The sequence below is a fragment of the Dipodomys ordii genome, unplaced genomic scaffold (assembly GCF_000151885.1).
Source record: "Dipodomys ordii isolate 6190 unplaced genomic scaffold, Dord_2.0 Scaffold176, whole genome shotgun sequence".
Classification (NCBI taxonomy): domain Eukaryota; kingdom Metazoa; phylum Chordata; class Mammalia; order Rodentia; family Heteromyidae; genus Dipodomys; species Dipodomys ordii.
Genome location: NW_012267392.1, coordinates 749879 through 770019, shown reverse-complemented (window position 1 = coordinate 770019; position 20141 = coordinate 749879). Strand labels below are relative to the sequence as shown.

General features: G+C 41.9%; 1 protein-coding gene across 5 annotated transcripts in view; it reads right to left on the bottom strand.

The window, feature by feature from the left end:
- Positions 1-20141, bottom strand: part of Wdfy4 (WDFY family member 4) — a 275656-nt gene that overhangs the window by 116905 nt on the left and 138610 nt on the right. For all 5 annotated transcript variants that reach the window (XM_013033730.1, XM_013033733.1, XM_013033734.1 and 2 more), the window contains one exon: positions 4-81. In XM_013033730.1, the coding sequence (XP_012889184.1) occupies positions 4-81 (78 nt within the window). The remainder of the gene's footprint in view (positions 1-3; positions 82-20141) is intronic.

Below are 20141 nucleotides of genomic sequence, written 5' to 3'. Positions count from 1 at the left end.
TACCTGGACATGGTCTTTATATAAAGAGGCATAGAACTCCTGTCCTCTTCGTCGGTAGTTCTCTATACAGGATACAAAATCCTGGAGAGACAAAGCAAACCACATCTCAGTGCTACCTGTGAGATTAGCTAAGTACTTCTCCCTTCTGACCAGTTGCCAGGGGAACATGGTTAAATCAGTCGCAGCCTCATGAACGAGGGTTCAGCCTGTGGGGATCTGTCGCACACTAATATGTTCACTAGCATGGGTTACCTCCTCTTCCTCTAGAAATGGGCACAGCCTTCCTTCCTCCCAAGAATAAATCCAAAAAGACAACTGTTGAATAACTAGCTTTAATAAAGCATAGAGCCACCCAGAACTGGTAAGACTTGCAGAGCCAAGATTCTAGAAAGAAAACTTATTACTTAAAGACACTAAAAATATATTTTAAAAAGATAAAATCAATTCATCTTTGTTGAATAGCAGCTCCTTTGTACAACTATTTAAAAATAATAAAAAAAATTAATTAAAAAAATAGGGCTGGAAATGTGGCTTAGTGGTAGAGTGCTTGCCTAGCATGCATGAAGCCCTGGGTTTGATTCCTCAGTACCACATCAATAGAAAAAGCCAGAAGCTGTGCTGTGGCTCAAGTGGTAGAGTACTAGCCTTGAGCAAAAGAGGCTCAAAGATAGTGCCCAAACCCTGAGTTCAAGCCCCAGGACTGGCAAAAAAAAAAAAAAACAAACAAAAAAGTTGGGTGCTGGTGGCTCACACCTGTAACCCTAGCTACGTAGGAGCCTGAGATCTAAGAATCACAGTTCAAAGCTGGCTAAGGCAGGAAATTTTGTGAGATTCTTATCTTTCATTAACCACCAAAAATCCAGAAGTGAAACTGTGGCTCAAGTGGTAGAACACTATCCTTGAGCACAAGCTCAAGGACAGTGCCCAGGCACTGAGTTCAAAGCCCCAGGACCAACACACACACACACACACACACACACACACACACACTGAAATGGTGTCTGCTTTTCTTTTAAAACAAGGAACAAAGAAGGATGCTTTCAATGTTCCCATTCTCCACAAAAGTTCTATCCAGTGTAATAACACAAGCAAAGGAAATAAAACTTATTCAGGTTGAAAAGAGTTAGACACGGGGCTGGGAAGGTGGCTCAGTGGTAGAGCGCTTGCCTTGCATGCATGAGGCCCTGGGTTCGATTCCTCAGCACCACATAAGCAAAAAGAAAAAAACCGGAAGTTGTGCTGTGGCTCAAGTGGTAGAGCACTAGCCTTGAGCTGAAGAGCTAAGGGAGCCCAGGCCCAGAGTTCAGGCCCCACGACCGGACCCAAAAAAAAGAAAAGAAAAGAGTTAGATACTTTGTTGAGTTCCAAAAGTAAATAATAAATAAACAAACAAATCCTAAAACTTAATAAGGCCATAAAATACACTATCAACAAAAACATACCAATTATATTTCAAAATAATGACAATGTATGCTAAATTAAAATGCACAATATTATTTAAATATCCCAGATACTTAGATGCAAATCTAACAACACAAATAGGACTGATATGCTGTAACCTACAAAATGTAGATGAAAAAAGTCAAAGACTAAATACAAGAAGGGTATACCATGTTCACGAATTGGGAGGCTCAACACTGAATATCATTTCTTCCCAAATAAAATGTATAATTCCAATCAAAATCCCAGCAAGATTCCATGTAAAGATAAGATTGTTTTTAAAAATCATATTAAAGGGGCTGGGAAGGCAGCTCAGTGGTAGAGCGCTTGCTTTGCATGCATGAGGCCCTGGGTTCGATTCCTCAGTACCACATAAGCAAAAAGAAAAAAGCCGGAAGTTGTGCTGTGGCTCAAGTGGTAGAGCGCTAGCCTTGGGCTGAAGAGCTAAGGGACAGTGCCTAGGCCCAGAGTTCAGGACCCACGACCAGACCCCCCCAAAAATCATATTAAATAGCAAAGGAATAGGAAAAGCAGAAACAATTTTGAAAGTTATAACTAAAATGAGAAGAATTGTTTTCACATATTTCAATATCATACAGTTATAGTAATGAACAATGTATATCACTGCAAAAAAAACAGGAAAGAAACAAGGAAGGAAGGAAGGAAGGAAGGGAGAGAAAGAGCAAAAGGAAAGCTATCTAAAATATAGTTTTTGAAACTTCATCAGAAATCTTTACATTTCTTGGTTAGTATGTATATATCCATATCTATTTTACTTTACTGATTTGCATACTTGCTCTTTTTACAGTCACATATATTTACCTGTAAAGTGCCATAATTTTGTTCTTTCTCATGGCTGAATAATACTCCACTGTGAATATGAATACCACATTAAAAAAATCCATTCATCAGTTGTAGGGCAACTTGGAGATTATAAACAGTGCTGTAATTATCATAAAGGCCTCTACTGTATTCTGACTTCCACTCCTCACATCTATTCTCCAAAGTGATATGACCAGATCATATGGTAGTTTTATTTTTAGTTTTTGAGGTTATTCCATACTAATTTCCACAGAGGCTGCACTAATTTATATCCCCACCAACAGTGTATAAAGGTTCCTTTTCCCCAGTATTCTTGTCAGCGTTTCTCATGTGTAGTTAGCCCTTGTACTATTAGTTAATGCACTAATAACAATAAAAGAATGTCCTTGATGAAAAAGTACAAACTATTGTTTTTCTTAAGTATCAACTCCTGAAGGTACTTCTTCTAAATGTCTGTGTGATAAAATGGGAAGTTTGCAAAAAGCACTGTTTTCTTATGGTGCTGGTCCTGAATTCAGGGCCGACCTGCTGTCCCTCGGCTTTTTTGCTCAAGACAACTGCTCTGCTACATGAGCCACAGCTCCATTTCAAGCTTTGTGGTGCTTAATTGGAGATAAGAGTCTCACAGACTTTCCTGCCTGGGCTGGCTTCAAACGATGATCCTCAGATCTCAGCCTCCTGAGTGGCTAGGATTATAGATTTAACAGCACTCTTGAATAAATAAACAAATAAATAAAATGTGACAGCTCTTTCAAGCAAGTGCTCTTGTGTAATTGGTACACATATAAACTGAGCCAACAGCTTCTGTTACAGAAGATCATTTTTATTTGAAAGAACAAAATAGGTGGACAGACAAAATTATGGTCAAGAATAGTTGATTACCGAGTAGATGCAGTCTCAAAAAGTGAACCAACAGAGTCTGCTATCTCAAATAAAATAAGTGATGGCATCTGCTGCCCAAAAGTGATCACACTTGAGCTTTCAAGCAAACACATAGAATTGTTGAAAACTTGTGTGTTTCTGTGAGCTTTGGCAATTTCTCATTTGTTAAGATTTCTCTGATAAGATTTGGGGCATAATATTCCATCTTGCATAATGACAGGTGTGAACAACTGGGAGCTCTGTGGAATGCAGAAATCTGGTATTCCTAATACATGACACAAAAACCTGCATGGGTTCAAATGTCTATCCCAAGTGCAAGGCAAACCAGAACAGCAGCATGTCACATATTAAAAGAATTCCACTGATAAAGAGTACAAATATTCTTTAAGAAATCACTAATTAACCAGGCACCCGTGGCTCATGCATGTAATCCTAGCTACTCAGGAGTTTGAGATCTGAGATCGAAGCCAGCCTGGCATGAAAGTTTATGATACTCTTATCTCCACTACACTACTCAGAAAAAGCCAGAAGTGCCACTGTGGTTCAAAGTGGTAGAGCACTAGCCTTCAGCACAAAGAGGCTCATGGACAGTGTCCAGGCCCTGAGTTCTAACTCCAGGACCAGAGGGGGGAAAACAATTCAATAAAGCATCAAATCATATCAGTCTTTTCACAATCCTTTTTTTAAATATATAGTCAATTCTCTTATAACATCTTTACCAAGAAGCATTATACTCATAACCTGACCTATGGAATTGTCACTCCTCTGTACAACTACTTAATAATAATAAAGAAAAAAAATCTTTAAATGATTAATCAAATTAAAATTCTGTTTCAACCCCTTTTATGGTAAATATCAGTAGACGTAACCTTCATAAACAAAAGCTCTTAGGATTGCTCAGTAATTTTTAAAAGGGTAAAGAGGTCTTCAAACAAAATAGTTTACAATTATTCTTTGAATAAATTACTACTTTATACAATGACTTCAATACATCTTTTCCTTTTGGCAAGAACTGGAATTTGAACTCAGAGCCTCATACTTTCTAAAACTTTATTCTGCACACTGTGACTTAGAATATTTTCCCTCTGTATATTTCAAAAAATACAAAAGTGCTTATTGGCAAAGACTAAAAAATATGAAAACAATATAATTTTTAAAATCTAGTTTCTGTTTGGGAGTTATGAGAATAGGATGATTTTTTTCTTTCTTTTTGGTTTCATTTGCAAAAGTTTCTTCAATATTGCTTTTGCATTGTTCACACACATTTATAAGTAAAGCAATCATTAAGAGGATCACAAGTGACATAAAATGCTGAAAAATTTGACTAATTCTCATCGCAGGCAGAAGCCCAGACTTGTTTTGAATATGAGGCTTCGGAGACAGGAAGCAGGAGGAGAAAGCTCTTGGGAAGAGGGGTTTGGCCACAAAGCAGCTGCCTTAGAAAAAAGCAAATGTGCTGTCTTGCCACGGAGGGAGGGATGGGCCTTGCCTGATGGCTTCAGGGCCTCAGTGGGCCCAGAGCAGGGAGCTAGGGCAGGCTGACTTCAGCATGAGCTCAGGAAAGATGGTCCCATTGTTCCAGTGCTGAGAATGAAAGGCAGGAAGGTAGAAAGGAGAGAAGTGAGACCACATTGGTTCTTGGCCACTTTACATGGGCAAATCATTTAATCTTTCAAGGATTTAATTTATCATCTTTCAAATGAGGCTACTAGTATCTCCTTTCTCTCTCTGCAGGAAAGTCCGTGAAACTCTTGTCTCCATTCAAAAAGCCAGAAGTAGAGGCGCTAGCCTTCAGCGAAAAATCTAAGGGATAATGTCCAGTCCCTGAGGTCAACCCTACTACAAGCACATGCACACACACACACACACGAGAGAGAGAGAGAGAGAGAGAGAGAGAGAGGTCAATTTTGGGATATCAGGAGGGAAAATTGATCAAGGTCATGTTCATGGGTTTACCTAAGCATACAGAAAACACAGTTAATTGTGATTCCACTAGTCTCTTCTCTTAACCTTATTTTCAATTAACTAATGTGTCTGATCTCAGCTTCCTGAGTAGCTAGTATTACAGGCACGAGCCACTGGCCCCTAGCCAACAAAAAGTTTTTCAAGTGAATACCACAGTGGACATTTGGCATCCTGACCAATTTATATTATTGTTATTCCTCATTTTTCCACACTAGACCCTGAAGCCACATGAGAAGTGACCACCAACACAGGAAGCAGTGGTGGAGTGAGGAGTCCTTGAGCTTCCGCATATGCATCTCCCTCACGTGTATTTCCATTCTGCATTTCTCCATCCACAGTGCTAAGCCTGCATGCTCCCACTGGCCTCTGGGTCCTTATATGCTCTGGAATATTGGCACTCTCTGGATGTAGAGATGGGAGGAAGGAGATGTGGGTCAATTCAAGGGCAAAGGCCCATCTGCCTGGGCAGCAGTGAATGTGGTACATCGATCAGGGACAAATTCAGAGCCGAGTGCTACATTGCTTATTGGAATGAAATGGCCTTTGCTTAGCAACTGCCAGTGCATGAAATACTTTGAGAAGCTTTGAAGTAGAACAAAGGGGCTCCGAAGACTGTGTGGGGATTTAAGAGGGAAATGGAACTGATGTTCAGTACCCTGCTCTGCTTCGGCTTCAGGATAGGGATTTAATCTTGGAATGGGGAATGGGGCACATTGCATCGTGAAGGTTGGTTTTAACAGCTGATCACACTTTGATGTACCCTCTAGGGCTGGACAGCTGCTAGGGACTTTCCTGTCCAAACTGTCCCACAGGAAGCACCCACAGTCCGTTGATGAAGTCATCCTGCTTGTGGGAGTGCTTAGCCCTGCAATCAGTACGTGGGCTCACAAAATGAAGACCATAATTGGAGGACATCTGCCCAGACCCCATTCAGAAACTTGGTGCTAAGATATGTGTTGCTGGAGCACGGGAGATCAAAGGGAGGGGGCAGACAAGTGGAGAGAGGAAAGGTGGGTGAATGCAGTCATCCTATCCAATGTATACATGTAAAAATGAAACCCAGTAACTTGAGGGGACAGGTTGGGAGAGATGGAGGAGAATGATGGAAGGGGTAATATTGGTCAAGATATGTTGTACACACCAACTGACATGCTCAGTTGAAATCTCTTTGTACAACTATTTAAATATAGTAGTAGTAGTAGTAGTAGTAGTAGTCACACTTGTAATCCTAGCTATAAAGGAGGCTAAGCACTGAAGACTATAGTTCAAAGCCAGCCCTGGCAGGAAAGTCTATGAGACTCCTATCACCAATCTATTACTGAAAAGCTAAAAGTGAAGCTGTGGCTCACATAGTAGAGTGCTAGCACAAACACTCTTGGGGACAGCACCCAGGCCCTGAGTTCAAGCCTCAGAATCAGCCTGCACATGTGTTGGTGTGCACACGTGTGCATGTACACACATACACACACAGGATAATAAAAGATGACAGTGTGAGTTCCAGCTTCTCCAGGGGAGAACCAGCTGAGTCGGGCTAGGACTGAGCCTAGTAGGAAGGATGCTGTCTTAAGTCACACTGTATCATATCATTTAATATATTCTGTTAATGTCACTCAGTCTTTTCACCCACCTTTTCACTTCCATCAGTGTACCTCCAAGGAAATCATACTAGAAATGCACAAATACTCACCAGCATAGTTATAGTAGCACAGAATGAAACAGTTTAAACATCCCTACGAGGAAGGATGCTTTACCTCTCTGGTGGATCACTATGCAACCACCACAAATAGTGCTCTCTAATCAAAAACCAAGGGTGGGCACCACCCTGGACAGTAGAGCAAAGGTGAGATTCCAGCTTCCTTTTGCCAACATGATCAGATGACTTTGTCTACAACCTGTACAACTGTTCACAGCAGCACTAGTGTCCAAGAAAAGATTTAATTGCATAGAACTACATTCTTACTATATTGAAATTTGGGGAAGATTAGGAAAAAATGGGCTACCAATAACAATTAAATCTGTGTATATTTATTTGCACATAAGTGAAATGCTAAAAATAAAGTATAGTGTGCTAGTCATTTGTGTTTCTCATAAAATAGTTGTAGTTCTCACTTCCTGTGGGTATGTGACATTACCAGACTTCCTGTCACCTTTGGGCTAGATGAAGTCAGGAAAACATGTGCAGAAGTCTTAAGGACTCATGAATAACTTGGTAACCTCTTTTATAATTCTGTCACAGAACACAACATTCTGGACAGGGACCACTCCTTAGACAATGTTTTTGATCCAGGATTAGCACAGAGTCCCTGACCAACTCACAACACAGTTGGAACACAGGTAAGAAATCTGGTTGTAGGTAGTTAGATTCAGCAGTGTTTGTTACTACAGCATAACTGAACTCTTCGTGAGCAATACACACCCCACCCCCCTCAAATGACAGGAAAAGCTTGATTCAAATTGTTTTACAACTTTATGAGGGCTAAGGAGCTGAAATGAATGTTCAGTGGGTTCCATCTAGCACGCACACACAAAAATGCAAAAAGCAAAAGACATGTTCAGGAGATTGAGAAACCTGGAGAGCAGGCAAGTATGAAACTAGTTCAATACCGTCAGCAAAATGTTGGAACAATATGCTTCACAAGACAAGTAACTTAATGGGCTCAAGAGATGATAGCCCAAAATCTGAAATAAATATGGACAAGTGACTACTGACATAAATAAAAGCCTGAATAAATACATAAATGGAGAGAAAAGGCAAATCTTCCTTATAGAACTGCTGTAAGATGTAGACACTGCCCTCTACAGGAAGTGGAGTTCAATGCTCGCCACTTTAAAGGTGGAAGGTACCTAGTGATTCACACAAAAGAATCCATCAAAGAAAAAAGGAAAAGTAGTCACTTTCCAGCTGAGAGGAGGTTCAGATGCACCCTGAACCAGGTTAGGATCATAGAGATGATGTCACAAGGGTATCATGTACACCGATACAACTGGAACGGTTCAGGCACCTGACCTTTCTGGTCTCACTTCCCTGACCTCACAACCCCAGGTGAACCAGGAGAAAAACATTTCATGAAGTCAACTTTACATTCTACAAATTACCTGCTCAGTGCATCTCAAAACTGAAGACCATGAAAAGGAAAAGGCATGGGAAATCTGTAGAGGAGACTGAGGAGACGGGCTAGCATTGGTGCTATGCAGCCTGAAGGTAATGGCAAACAAAACCAGAGAAATCCAAAGTCTGGCATTTAGTTAACAACCATGTGCTTCTTGGCTGTGATAGAGTATCGTGACCAAGCTGCTTCACAATCTCACAGATCAAAGGCTTGATCTTCCCACAGCTCCAAAGCAACCTCCGTGTTTCTTTCCTTATGGAGCATTTACACCTTTTCGGGTGAAGGAAGCATTGCATGGCTTCTCTTTGGCATCTTCAAATTGCTTCCCTCATAACGCGTGTGCTTTTGCACCATTAATCAGTAAAGTAAGGGTTACTAGAGCACCAATACCTCATTGATAGGTGATCAGTTATGACTGGTGGTCTGATAATGATTGGTGATTGGTAATTATTACCAATACACGGTGATGAATGTTATAAAAGCATCAACGCCACCATGGATGGCTAGGCCTATGCCACCATAATTGTTCCCGGGGGTAATTCACTTCCTGGGTGACATAGAGTGAGATGGTGCAAAACTTCATCCCACAAACGCTACTGATTGTAGTAGCGGTGTGCAGCTGAAAGCTTACAAAATGTTTATTTCTGGAATTTCCCATTGAATATTTCCAGACCATAGGTTATTGAAATGGCGCACAGGGTTAGGGAGGGACTCCTGTTTACATAGTATACATCTCCTAGAGCAGGCTGACAGATCTTTAAGTACAACTTCTTAGTAGAGACCCAGATGAAGTTAAATAAGAGAGGCAATTAATAAGAAAGAAAAAAGCTTAAATAAAATGCTTTCTCTGTTTGTTAGTAAACCATGTATAGGATCTGGGATCCAGGTCTGTGCTTACATGGTGTCAGCAGCCTGTGATGGAAACGGTCCAGTGTCTGTGGAGAAATGGAGCAGCCTGTGCTCTTCATCCTGCTACAGCCATGGTCCAGGGGTCTTTGGGGGATGTCTATGTGGACCACTCAGGCCAGGAGATGCTTTCTGTGAATGCCCAGATAATTGCACTTTTCTCTGCTGTGGAAGCAGAGCCCCTGGATCTTTAATAAATGTCAAGCAATACCAGAGTAATAATCATATTTCCAGCAATAATGACAAACAACTGGGGCTCAGAGTGGGTGAAGAGGGACCAGATCACCACAGCGCAATTCATCTCTTGTTAAATTCACTCACATATTAATTTCTAAGATGAACAGTGGTTTCTAATTTGTCTTTTTTTTGAACTGTGATGTTTTTATTAAATTCAATCGTCATGAGTACATGGAGAATGACTACTTGCAAAAAAAATAAAAACAGCAACAAGAAAACCGCACTCTGGTATAGCAAGGATGAAAGCTTTACGATTGCTGAGGGCAGACCTACTTAGAATGCGCCCTTCCTCTTCTCCTTCCTTGTTCGGTGTCAGGGCCCCTGTGCGGCAAAGAAGAAGGTGGCCTCAGTAGTCTCTCCTGCACTGGCCCATTCACACCATACCCGTCAGCCACGTGCCCAGAAATGGCTATAAAAGGATTTTCTCAAGCAGGAACAGAAACTAAAGAATCAGAGGAGAGGTGTCTAGCACTTGAGGCATTGTGAGGACTTGTACCCTCTCCCAAACTCTTGTTAGAATGTCCCAGGAGGTCCTCTACTGAGGCACATTATGAGAAAAGAAAGAGACGCCAGGGGGACATCCAGAAGAAGCAGCTACAGGCCAAAGAATAAGCAAGAGGCCCTAAAAGAAGCCCAGTGAATCTTTCCCCTTTATTCTTAGATTTCCTGTCTCTTGAACTAGAAGAAAATAATTACATCTACTGTGTGGCAATCCAAGGAAACTAATCACGGGTCAAGAATCCTTTATCCTAATAGGTTGGAATGAGAGTGTTTTAGATTTCAGATTTTTCCTGTTTCGGAATATCTTCATGGATGTAATGAGATGATGCCGGAATGTCTCCTGTATATAAACATGAAATTTGCTGAGCTTTGATGGCCTGTACCTGAAATCCTAGCTACTCAGGGGGCTGAGATCAAAGCCAGCCTGGGTAGGAAACTCTGTGAGACTCTTATCTCCAATTAACCATCAAAAAGCCAGAAGCAGAGCTTTGGTTCAAGTGGGAGAATGCCAGCCTTGATCTGACAAAGTGCCAAGGTCAGTACCCAGGCCCTGAGTTCAAGCCCCAGGACCAGAAAAAACAAAAGCAAAACAGAAAGAACATGAGACTTGTCTTTGTTCATATGCATCTTATCCACAGAGCCTAAAGTCGATTTCAGACACCAGTACACCTGTATTTTTAACTACGACCTTGTTACATGAGGTCATGTATGGATTCGTGCACTGGGATCTTGTTGTTACTCAAAAATCACTCAGATTTTGGAACATTTGGGACATCAGATTTTCCAGTGAAAGATGCTCAACCCATACAGTTATTTGCATTCTGAATAATGCCTGGCACTTGCTTAGACACTACATGCTGTAACTGGTATTTCACAGTACAAACAACGAGACTAGAGTTTAGGGGAAAGGCATCTCTTCTTTGGGATTTTAAGAGAGTAACCCTGGGGCCAACATTGTCCATAGCTGCCAGCTTCCAGAGTAGAGCCTTGGGTCTGGGTTCTAAGAAGGGTACTGCCTGCCTCCTGGGGCCCAGAGTAGGGTCTTCCTAAGGGACACCCACTGCAGGCCTGTGCACAGCAGGCTCCACAGACTTTCTCACCCTGGCACTCTTGGAGCCCACATCAGGACTGCCAACAGATACCAATGTTAGGCTACATGAAGTTCCCAAGACATGAGGTCAGCAGCACCCCTCTCCTTTGGCCTCGACCCTCATAGGTGCCATCACTATGGGTGAAGAACAGACAGGCCTTGTTTCTTCCTAACTTGTTTTGGGCTTCTTCCCAAGGTGTTTGCTGGCCTCAGGACCTTAGAGATGAGCAAAGGACCTGGGGTTTGCCCACCAGGAACTTGTAACTCTTCCAGAAGCAGGGAATGATAAATAAGAAAATTCTGTCACCTACAAGGGAATTGCCCAAGGTCATGGCCAGGCTGGAAAGGGTGCGGTAGGCCATCAAGAAGAATGGCACTCGAGATGGAGGAGAATGTTTGGTCAATAGAAAGAAGAGAATCCCCAAGTAGGAGTCTCCTGCAACAAAAGAAGACGCCCAGTTTCTCAAAGACAGAGATAGGCGAAAACTGCATTATTGCAAAACAGGGAAGTGGGCTTCTCAGGAGCAGAGGCTGTGCAATAAATGAACTTGGAAATGCAGTCAGGGTCAGCTGTACAGATCTCACCTCTCTACCATCATGGGTTCCAACAATGTTTTGTTTGCTTTTGTGCCTATCCTGGAGCTAGAACTCAGGGCCTGGCACTATCCTCAAGGCTAGTGGACTACCATTTGAGCCACAGCTGTGCTTCCAGCTTTTTGCTGGTTAATTGGGGATAAGAACCTCACAAACTTTCCTGTCTCAGTGGGGTTCAAACTGAAACTCTCAGATCTCCTCCTCCCTCCTGAGAGGTAGGCAGGATTACAGGTGCGAGCCACCAGTGCCCAGCTCAATGGTGGGTTTTAAACAGGGATGGCACACCATCACATCTAATCTTCACAACAACATAATGAGGGTGGTGTGCAGGTAACACAGGGAGAGGAGGCTTCTGGTGGGGACCATCAGCTTTGCTTATCCCATGCTTACAAGCCCAGGGCATGCCTCTGAGCAAGTACACAGTTGATGAATGACAAATCAAGACAGAACCTTCCATCTAGAATGATGTCCAGAAAACTGGAAGCCCAGATTAGTGCTTAAGTCTTTACATAACGTGTACTTCTGATATTAACTCCCCATGAACTTCCCTCTATTACTACTTTTTCTTTTTTTGTTTTTTGGGTCCGGTCGTGGGGTCTGAACTCTGGGCCTGGGCGCTATCCCTCAGCTCTTCAGCTCAAGGCTAGCGCTCTACCACTTGAGCCACAGCGCCACTTCCGGCTTTTTTCTTTTTGCTTATGTGGTGCTGAGGAATCGAACCCAGGGCCTCAGGCATGCAAGGCAAGTGCTCTACCACTGAGCCACCTTCCCAGCCCTACTACTTTTTCTTGATCTCATCTCGGTATGTCACTGCATGTAAACGTTTTGTAAATCCTCTGGAGAGTGAGTCAGAATAAAAAATAAATGCTCAAAGTTAAGACAAAGTTGGATATGGTATTCCAGTAATTCCAAGCCAGCAGCTGGCCCACAAGGCAAATAGTTATATGACTGACCCTTTGTACCTGGAGAGGCCCTTCCCTCACCAATTCAAAATTATAGCACTCTTCTTCCTCCTCCTTCTCCTCTTCCTATCATCATCTATCCTTCTCCTCCTCCTCCTCCTCCTCCTCCTCCTCATCATCATCATCATCATCATCATCATCACCTCAGGTCTAGCTCCTCCAAACCCTCTCTCTTCTAGGAACTTCTGCTACATACATCCTAATTGCCTTACCTGGCTAGAAGGTGAGCCTCTCTCACAGGTCAGGGATTATGTTTTATTCTATCAAGATTCCTGTGCCCTATTGCAAGAGCCTAGGAAATGGTAGGGAATGGGTGGACATGTGTGGGATGCTCGGAGAAAGGATGGTGCCGATTAGCAGAGCCTGCAATAAAGAGTAAGGGAGAGATGGGGAGAGACATGGAGAAGCAGGTGGAGTCCAAGACAGACATCCAACCTGATCCTCCAGAGAACCTGGGATGGCACCTGGCACCTGGCACCCACCATCCGCCTGGCCCATGTCTTGTACTGATATCTGTGCTGAGCCAATGAGCCTCTCTCTCTCCTCAGCACACAAGATCATTCCTGCCCTCAAGCCTGGGCATCAGCTGGGTCCTTTCCAAGCTCTTGGCCCCCAGATGTCCAGTGGCTGTGATTTATTCTCAATTTATTATTACATTCCTGCAGAAGCCTTCTTGTACATTGCAACCTATGGCATCTACCAGACAATGTCTGGCAGGTCAGAGGCTTTCCGAAAGTTACACTTCCTAATGTCTCCTTGTCTATTCAACACTGTTTACAGTCTGTTTCCTCCTGAGCAGAGAGAGGCACCTGAGCTGTCATCACTACTCAAACTCCACAATCGTGATCCCATCTGACCTAGGCTAGTTCAATTAGATTGCTCATTTTATTCAAAGATCTGAGCCTAGCTGAACACTGGTGGCTCATGCCTGTAATTCTCGTTATTTAGGAGACTGGGATCTAGGATCAAGGTTCCAAGCCAGCCTTGGCAGAAAAAAGTCTGCAAGACTCTTATTTCCAACTAACCAGCAAAAAGACAGAAGTGGAGCTGTGGCTCAAGTGGCAAAGCACCGGTCTTGAATGAAAAAGCTAAGGGATAGCACCCAGGCTCTGAGTTTAAGCCCCAGTATCAACACACACACACACCCACTCACCCCCCCCCACACACACAGAACTTTGCTCTCAGGCCACCCATGACAGGACTCTCTTGCTGTGCCACTGTCTTCCAAACATATTCTCTTATGTCTTCTTTGTCAGGCCGACAAGCCCAAGTTCTCATCAGCACCCCCACCCCATCAACAATGGAAAAGAGAAGAAAATTTTCCCGAACTTCCTGTTCTGAGACTTTGAAAGACTTTTTTAATTAACCAAAATGGTTTCTCATAATAGATGGGTCCCAGGGCGAGAACGCGGCTGTAACTCACGCGACAGGCGCTCGGCGGCCAGGATGAGAGAGGGGCGCCTAGCGGGTTGTGAATGGCAGCAGCGCCTCGGGAGGGTCCCAGCCCGAATCTCTACTCCTTCACCATCTGCCGTTTATCATTTATATAGTTGGGGACACTTCTGTCTTTGGGAACACTAGTGCTTTTTTTTTTGTACTGATGAATATGTTTAAGTCTTCAATATTTAAATTTAAAGAAATAAACAAAACAATAGATTCCCTCTACAAGTATTTAATAATTGAAAGCATGGAAAATTTCAAAATTGAAATTATCTTCCTCCTACCATAATGTTATTTTTTTCCAGATTTCAAGGTGTACCTTACATGAGAAAAGCTATTATTCTTCATACATCTGAAACCATCCATTATGAGAAACCATTCTGATGAATTCTTTTTAAAAAAGTGTAATTATCCTTCAGAGTAAAAGACTATATTTAGTTCTCAAAAGATGCAGCCAAGTTTCCTTGAAATTACTAGTCTCCTAAATTAATTTTAAATATGTCTTAATTTATTCAATCTGGGTATGTAGACCTTTTTCAAATCTGAATCCCATCTACTGTTATTTTTTTTTTGGCATGGTATCTAGCTAGGAAGATAAAGAGCCATACTACAAGACTCGTTAAATTAGAGACTGTGTGTGATTCATCACTATAGAGTTAACCAGCAATGCTTTGTCTACTCAATAAACTCATGTATTTCTGCATTGTATATAGCAAAGTGTTTATGTGCATTAAAATTTTGTGAGTTGAGCTGCAGGCTTAGGCCTTAAGTTCCTTGAATTATTCCTGTCTGACAGCCAGTCACATATAAAAATAACACCATTAGCTTGCCTCTGTGGGAAAATATGTTACTACTAGACAGAGAGAATCAATCTGGGCACTAGTGACTCGTATCTGTAATCTTAGCTACTTAGGAAGCTGAGATCTAAGCATCACAGTTTGCAGCCAGTCTAGGGAAGATAAATTTATGAGATTCTTATCTATAATCAACCAGCAAAAATCACAAAGTGATAAGGAGTCAAATGTTTTTCTTTCTTGCTATTGTTTCTAACATATTTATAAGATTATTTCTTTGTTGCTTTGTATGTCCCACCCCCACAGTATAACTCCTGTTTTCACTATATTTGATGTTGATATAATTTGTGGAAGGGAAAGGAAAAAACATATTGTTTAAATAGGGATACAGGTGGACCCATTGCAACAATGAGATGTACAAGATATTATGTTGAAAATGAACTTTACAACTTTGAGGGAAGGGAGATGGGAAGGGATGGGAAGGGGAAACAAAAGAGGCAGCAACAATGCTTGATAAGAAATACACTCATTACCTTGCCCATGTAAGTATAACTCCTCTGTATGGTATTTTCACAATAAAAAGGACACAAAGTGGAGGTATGACTCAAGTGTTAGAGCACTAGCTTGAGTGGAAAAGCCAAGTGAGAATGAGAGGGTATGAGTTCAAGCACAAGAACATACAGAAAGTAAGAAAGGAACAAGGAAGGAGAGGAGAGGAGAGGGGAATGGATGGAAAGGGAAGGGAGGGGAAGGGAAGAGAAGGAAGGGGAGGGGAGAGGAGAGGAGAGGAGAGAGAGACCAGAGACTAGGAGCTGGTGGCTCATACCTGTAATCCTAGCTTCTCAAGAGTCTGAGATCTAAGAATCATGCCAACTCAGGCAGGAAATCTGTGAGACTCTTATCTCTGATAAACTACTCAGAAAAGGATGGTGGCTCAAGTGATAGAGTGCTAGCTTTGAGCAAAATAAGCTCAAAGATGGTGCCCAGGCCCAGAATTCAAGCCCCAGGACTGGGGAGAGAAGGGAAGGCATGGGGAGGCATGGGAAGGCAAGAGAAGGGAAGGAAGGGAAGGGAAGGGAGAGAGAAAGAGAAAGAAAGAGAGAAAGAAAGAGAGAGAGAAAGAAAGAAAGAAAAAAAGGAAGGAAGGAAGGAAGAAAGAAAGAAAGAAAGAACCTGAAATATGGACACAAGAGGTCTCTTTGTTGTTGTTAATGAACTATGTGCTGTGTTTATTTCCTTTGTATGTTCTTCCCCCTATTGTCACTGTACTTGATTTTGGTATCCTACATTTTGTATATACACTTGTCTAATTTGGGAAGAGGAAGGGGAATAACAAAACGCTGAAACAAGGACACAGGATGACCCGTTGAAACAATGATACCCACATGAACTTTGCAACTTTGGGGTAGGGGGGAGGAGTGAGGGAGGTGGGGAAGGGAAGGGATAATGCAAGAACAACAAAGGAGGGGTAACAATGCTGGACAAGAAACGTACTCATTACCCTACTCATATAACTGTAACCCCTCTGTACAGCATCTTTATGATAAAATAAAATTTAAAAAAAGAAAGAAAGAGAGTGAAGGAGGGAAGAGAGAAGGAGAAAGGAAGGAAGGGAGGAAGAAAGAAGGAAGGAACAAATGAGAGAAAGTAAGAAGAAAGGAAGGAAGGAAGGGAGGGAGGGAGGGAGGGAGGGAGGGAGAGAAGGAGGAAGGGAGGAGTAATTAATCTGCAAAAGGAGGCAAGATCTTGTTAACCTTTACAAAGCAGATGTCTCTGTTCAGCTAAAATCTTTGAAGAAATAACTAGGCATCTCTTCACTGGGAATTTTCCATGAACATTGTTGACCTCCAGTGGAGACTACTCCATTGATTCATAAACCTGGATAACCTCAGTGTCTGCTGTCTTGAATGGGTTCCTACCATGCTCTGTTGCAAAAGCAAATCAGTCATAACCCCAAAATGACAAAGGAGTGGTCAAAGGGTTGACTTCATGCCACTCATGAGTGGAGGAGGCGAGGGTGGAGGGAGCGCTGTGACAGTCAATGTCAGTGGAGCTATGCACAATGACAAGTGTGAGCTGCAGGAGGAAGGGCAGACAGCAAGAAGGCCATGAACCAGCGAGTTACTGTTGCCATGAATAATTGATTTCAAATGTGGATTTTTCATGTTGAATCAGTGGCAGGGCAGCCTACATTTTTAACGAAAGAATAAATATTCAAAGCAAAATTCTGGTAGAAAAAGTTCTTTCCACTAAGAAGGTAGATGCTTGCTGGATGTCAGAAAAGCTTAATCTGATTGTAGCAGATGGAGTTCATGGTCACTTAGGGAATCTTAACCAGCTGGCCACTGTCCTTTCTTTGTATACATGAGCCAAAGAAGTCCCCATGGGATGGGCAAATGAGAACAAAGCCTTCTTCTTTGGGTGGATGCAGAGTACCACACAGCTCACAACTTGGCACAGATCTCATACAGAAGTCAGGGCCCATCCTGTAGACTCCTGTCTCATCTCTGTGAGCCCTAACTCTGATGAAGATCAACCTCCTGACAGTGATGTGTTATTCCCCCAGCCAGATGTCCCACCTCACTCCATCCACAATGGTAACATCCTTCCATATTAGAGATCAGCCACTCCATTTGGACCACTGGGATTAGCCATCAACACTCACTGGGATGATCAGAGTGTGCTTCTGTGGGTTCTAGTCATCACTAGACCCTAACGTCATCCTTGAAGGAGAACCAGACAGTCCTCTATGCTCTCTTTGCCTTTATTTGAAATGTGTACACAAAACTGAAGATTCTGGGCCCCACCCACTATCCCTACAAAAACCATCAAAAAGAGATTGAGGGAGTTCCATATCATGAGAACAGAGACTTCTGCTCACGTGTATCACATGAGCTCAATGCTCAAATGGCAAGTATCTTCACATGCAAAGATGACAGAAAAGGACATCATTGTGTGCTCCGTGTTGTCTGCTCTAGTGAGAGACTGGCATTCCATAATCCAGTGAGAATTGTTCCAGGGCTGAAAGCTTTGGGGCTCTGGACATGACATGCTGGCTTTTGTCTTGGAAAGTCACTTTCTAACAGCTGTGATGAGTCTCTGATGTACCAGGAAGTCTCATCTTTTGAGGTAACTATATTTAGCACTACTTTGGGTATTTCTCCAGTGATAATGCTGCACCAGAAAGAAAGAAGATGCCCAAAGAAAGCAGGCCACGTGTAAAATTGGGATCGAGTGGGCCAGACCACAAGTTTGATAAGTACAATTTCTCTTTTCTGTGCAAATAGATGTGTTTTCAGCGTACAATTGATTATATTATTCAAACTTAATTAACAGCAGGGATACCTTAGAAGATGAACAGCTTAACAAAATACATGCCAGATAGCTAAACTATGTTTTGTCCAAGGGAGAGGGGCAAACAAATGGAGACTGGAAGGGTAGGTAAATATAGCCATTATATTGAATTACACATGTCAGAATAAAAGCCTATAATTTGAGGTTATAGGTGGGGTTGGGAAAGATGGGGGAGAATGATGGAAGGGGTGATATTGACTAAGATACATTATACTTATAGATTGATTTGTTGAATTAAAACCCCTTGTACAACTACTTACTCATTTTTTAAAGAGTAAAAAAACAGTAATAATAATTTGTCCTAAAATATTTTTAAAGGGCAAGCTTATTTAGAGAATTTAAGATATGAACTATAAACATTTTTCAGGTTAAAAAAATCAATTGTGAGATCTTTTTAACATGACAGCCACAACTGTAAACAAAAGTATTAAATAAAATGATCCAATAAGAAAGAAAAGCACAGTGTATAGCAACAAATCCATCAACTAAACACTCTATGTTTTGTAGTACAAAACCACACTCTGATCAAAAACCCTGAACTGCAGAATGGCAGCTTTAATATTCAGTGCTAGTAGCAAAATGATTGCTTTTATTGAAGAAGAAAAAAAATAACACAAAAATCTATGTTGCCCTAAGCAGTTTAGAAATGAATATCTGGTTCAAAACTTCCCCTGTGCATATAATCGCATGCTAATTTACATTTTAATTACTTCCTAAGAAATCAAAAGCATTTGTTGACAGTGGAACATAATGTCAACTTCACAGTGCACTGTTGGTGGATGCTTAATGAACTTAATTAGATAATTAGTGATGTTAATTATCCTTCTATTATGAAGATAAAGATGTCACACAAATGATGCACTTGGTAAAGAAACATCATTAAAGGTATCCGTGTTGGCTTTGTTCGTTTACATCTATTTTTTCAGACTCCTGTAAGAGGAGCTCGTGACAGACGAGTGACATTTACAACTTGCTTAAAAAGGAAAAAAAAGAATGGCCACTGCCTTCCATCAGTCCATGTTCTAGGTGCTACACAGAGACAGGGATTGTGACTGTACAAAACCTCTGCCATAAGAAATGACAGCCATGTACTATGTGGCCATGTCCATCAATAATGAACCACATATGTGACACTGTATGATCACAAAGGAGCTGAAAACCCCTATCACCTTATGACAGGGTTGCATATTGCACTGTACAGTGCTCATATGTGTGGCAATGCTGAGTAAATTAACCAAGCTGCTAGTCCTATACAAGCAGAGTGCATGCAATTTATGCACAGAACTTAAACACACTGTTCCCAAGTCTACTTGATAATGATAATAAACAACTATGTCACAATTTTATGTATTTACTGAACTATGCCTTTTATGCTTTTTTTTCTTCTGATAAACAAAAGTTGCATAAAGCCAGACATTGGTGGCTCAAGCCTGTAATCTTAGTTACTCAAGAGGCTGAGACCTGAGGATTGCAGTTCAAAGGCAACCCAGGCAGGAAAATCTGTTAAGATTTTTATCTCCAATTAACCACCAAAAAGCCAGAAGTGGAGGTGTGGTACAAATGGTAGAGAATTAGCCTTGAGAGGAAAAAGCCAAGTGAGAGTGCAAGGCCCTGAGTTTGATCCCCAGACCATGTAGGTTTGTGTAAACACACCATTGTGACATTCACTCAAACAGAAACCCTAATGCATGGCACACTTTTCAGATAATAATGCATCCTAGCTAAGCTGCACGTGATGGCGTTGTCCTGAGAAGTTACGGCATGAAGTTCCTTCCCATCCACTTCCCACACATGTAATGAGAGGGTCGACAGGTTGGTATGTGTGAGGGGTGTATTCTTGTGTGCACCTCTGTGTGCGTGTGTATGTGTGTGTGTGTGTATTAATCAAGATTAAAAAAAACAGGGGCCCCTAGTTGAGTGTCTAGAGCAGTGCAAGAAAATTTAAGCTGGGTGCTGGTGGCTCACATCTGTAATGCTAGCTACTCAGGAAGCTGACATCTGAGGATCAGAGTTTGAAGCCAGCCCAGCAGGAAATTCCATGAAC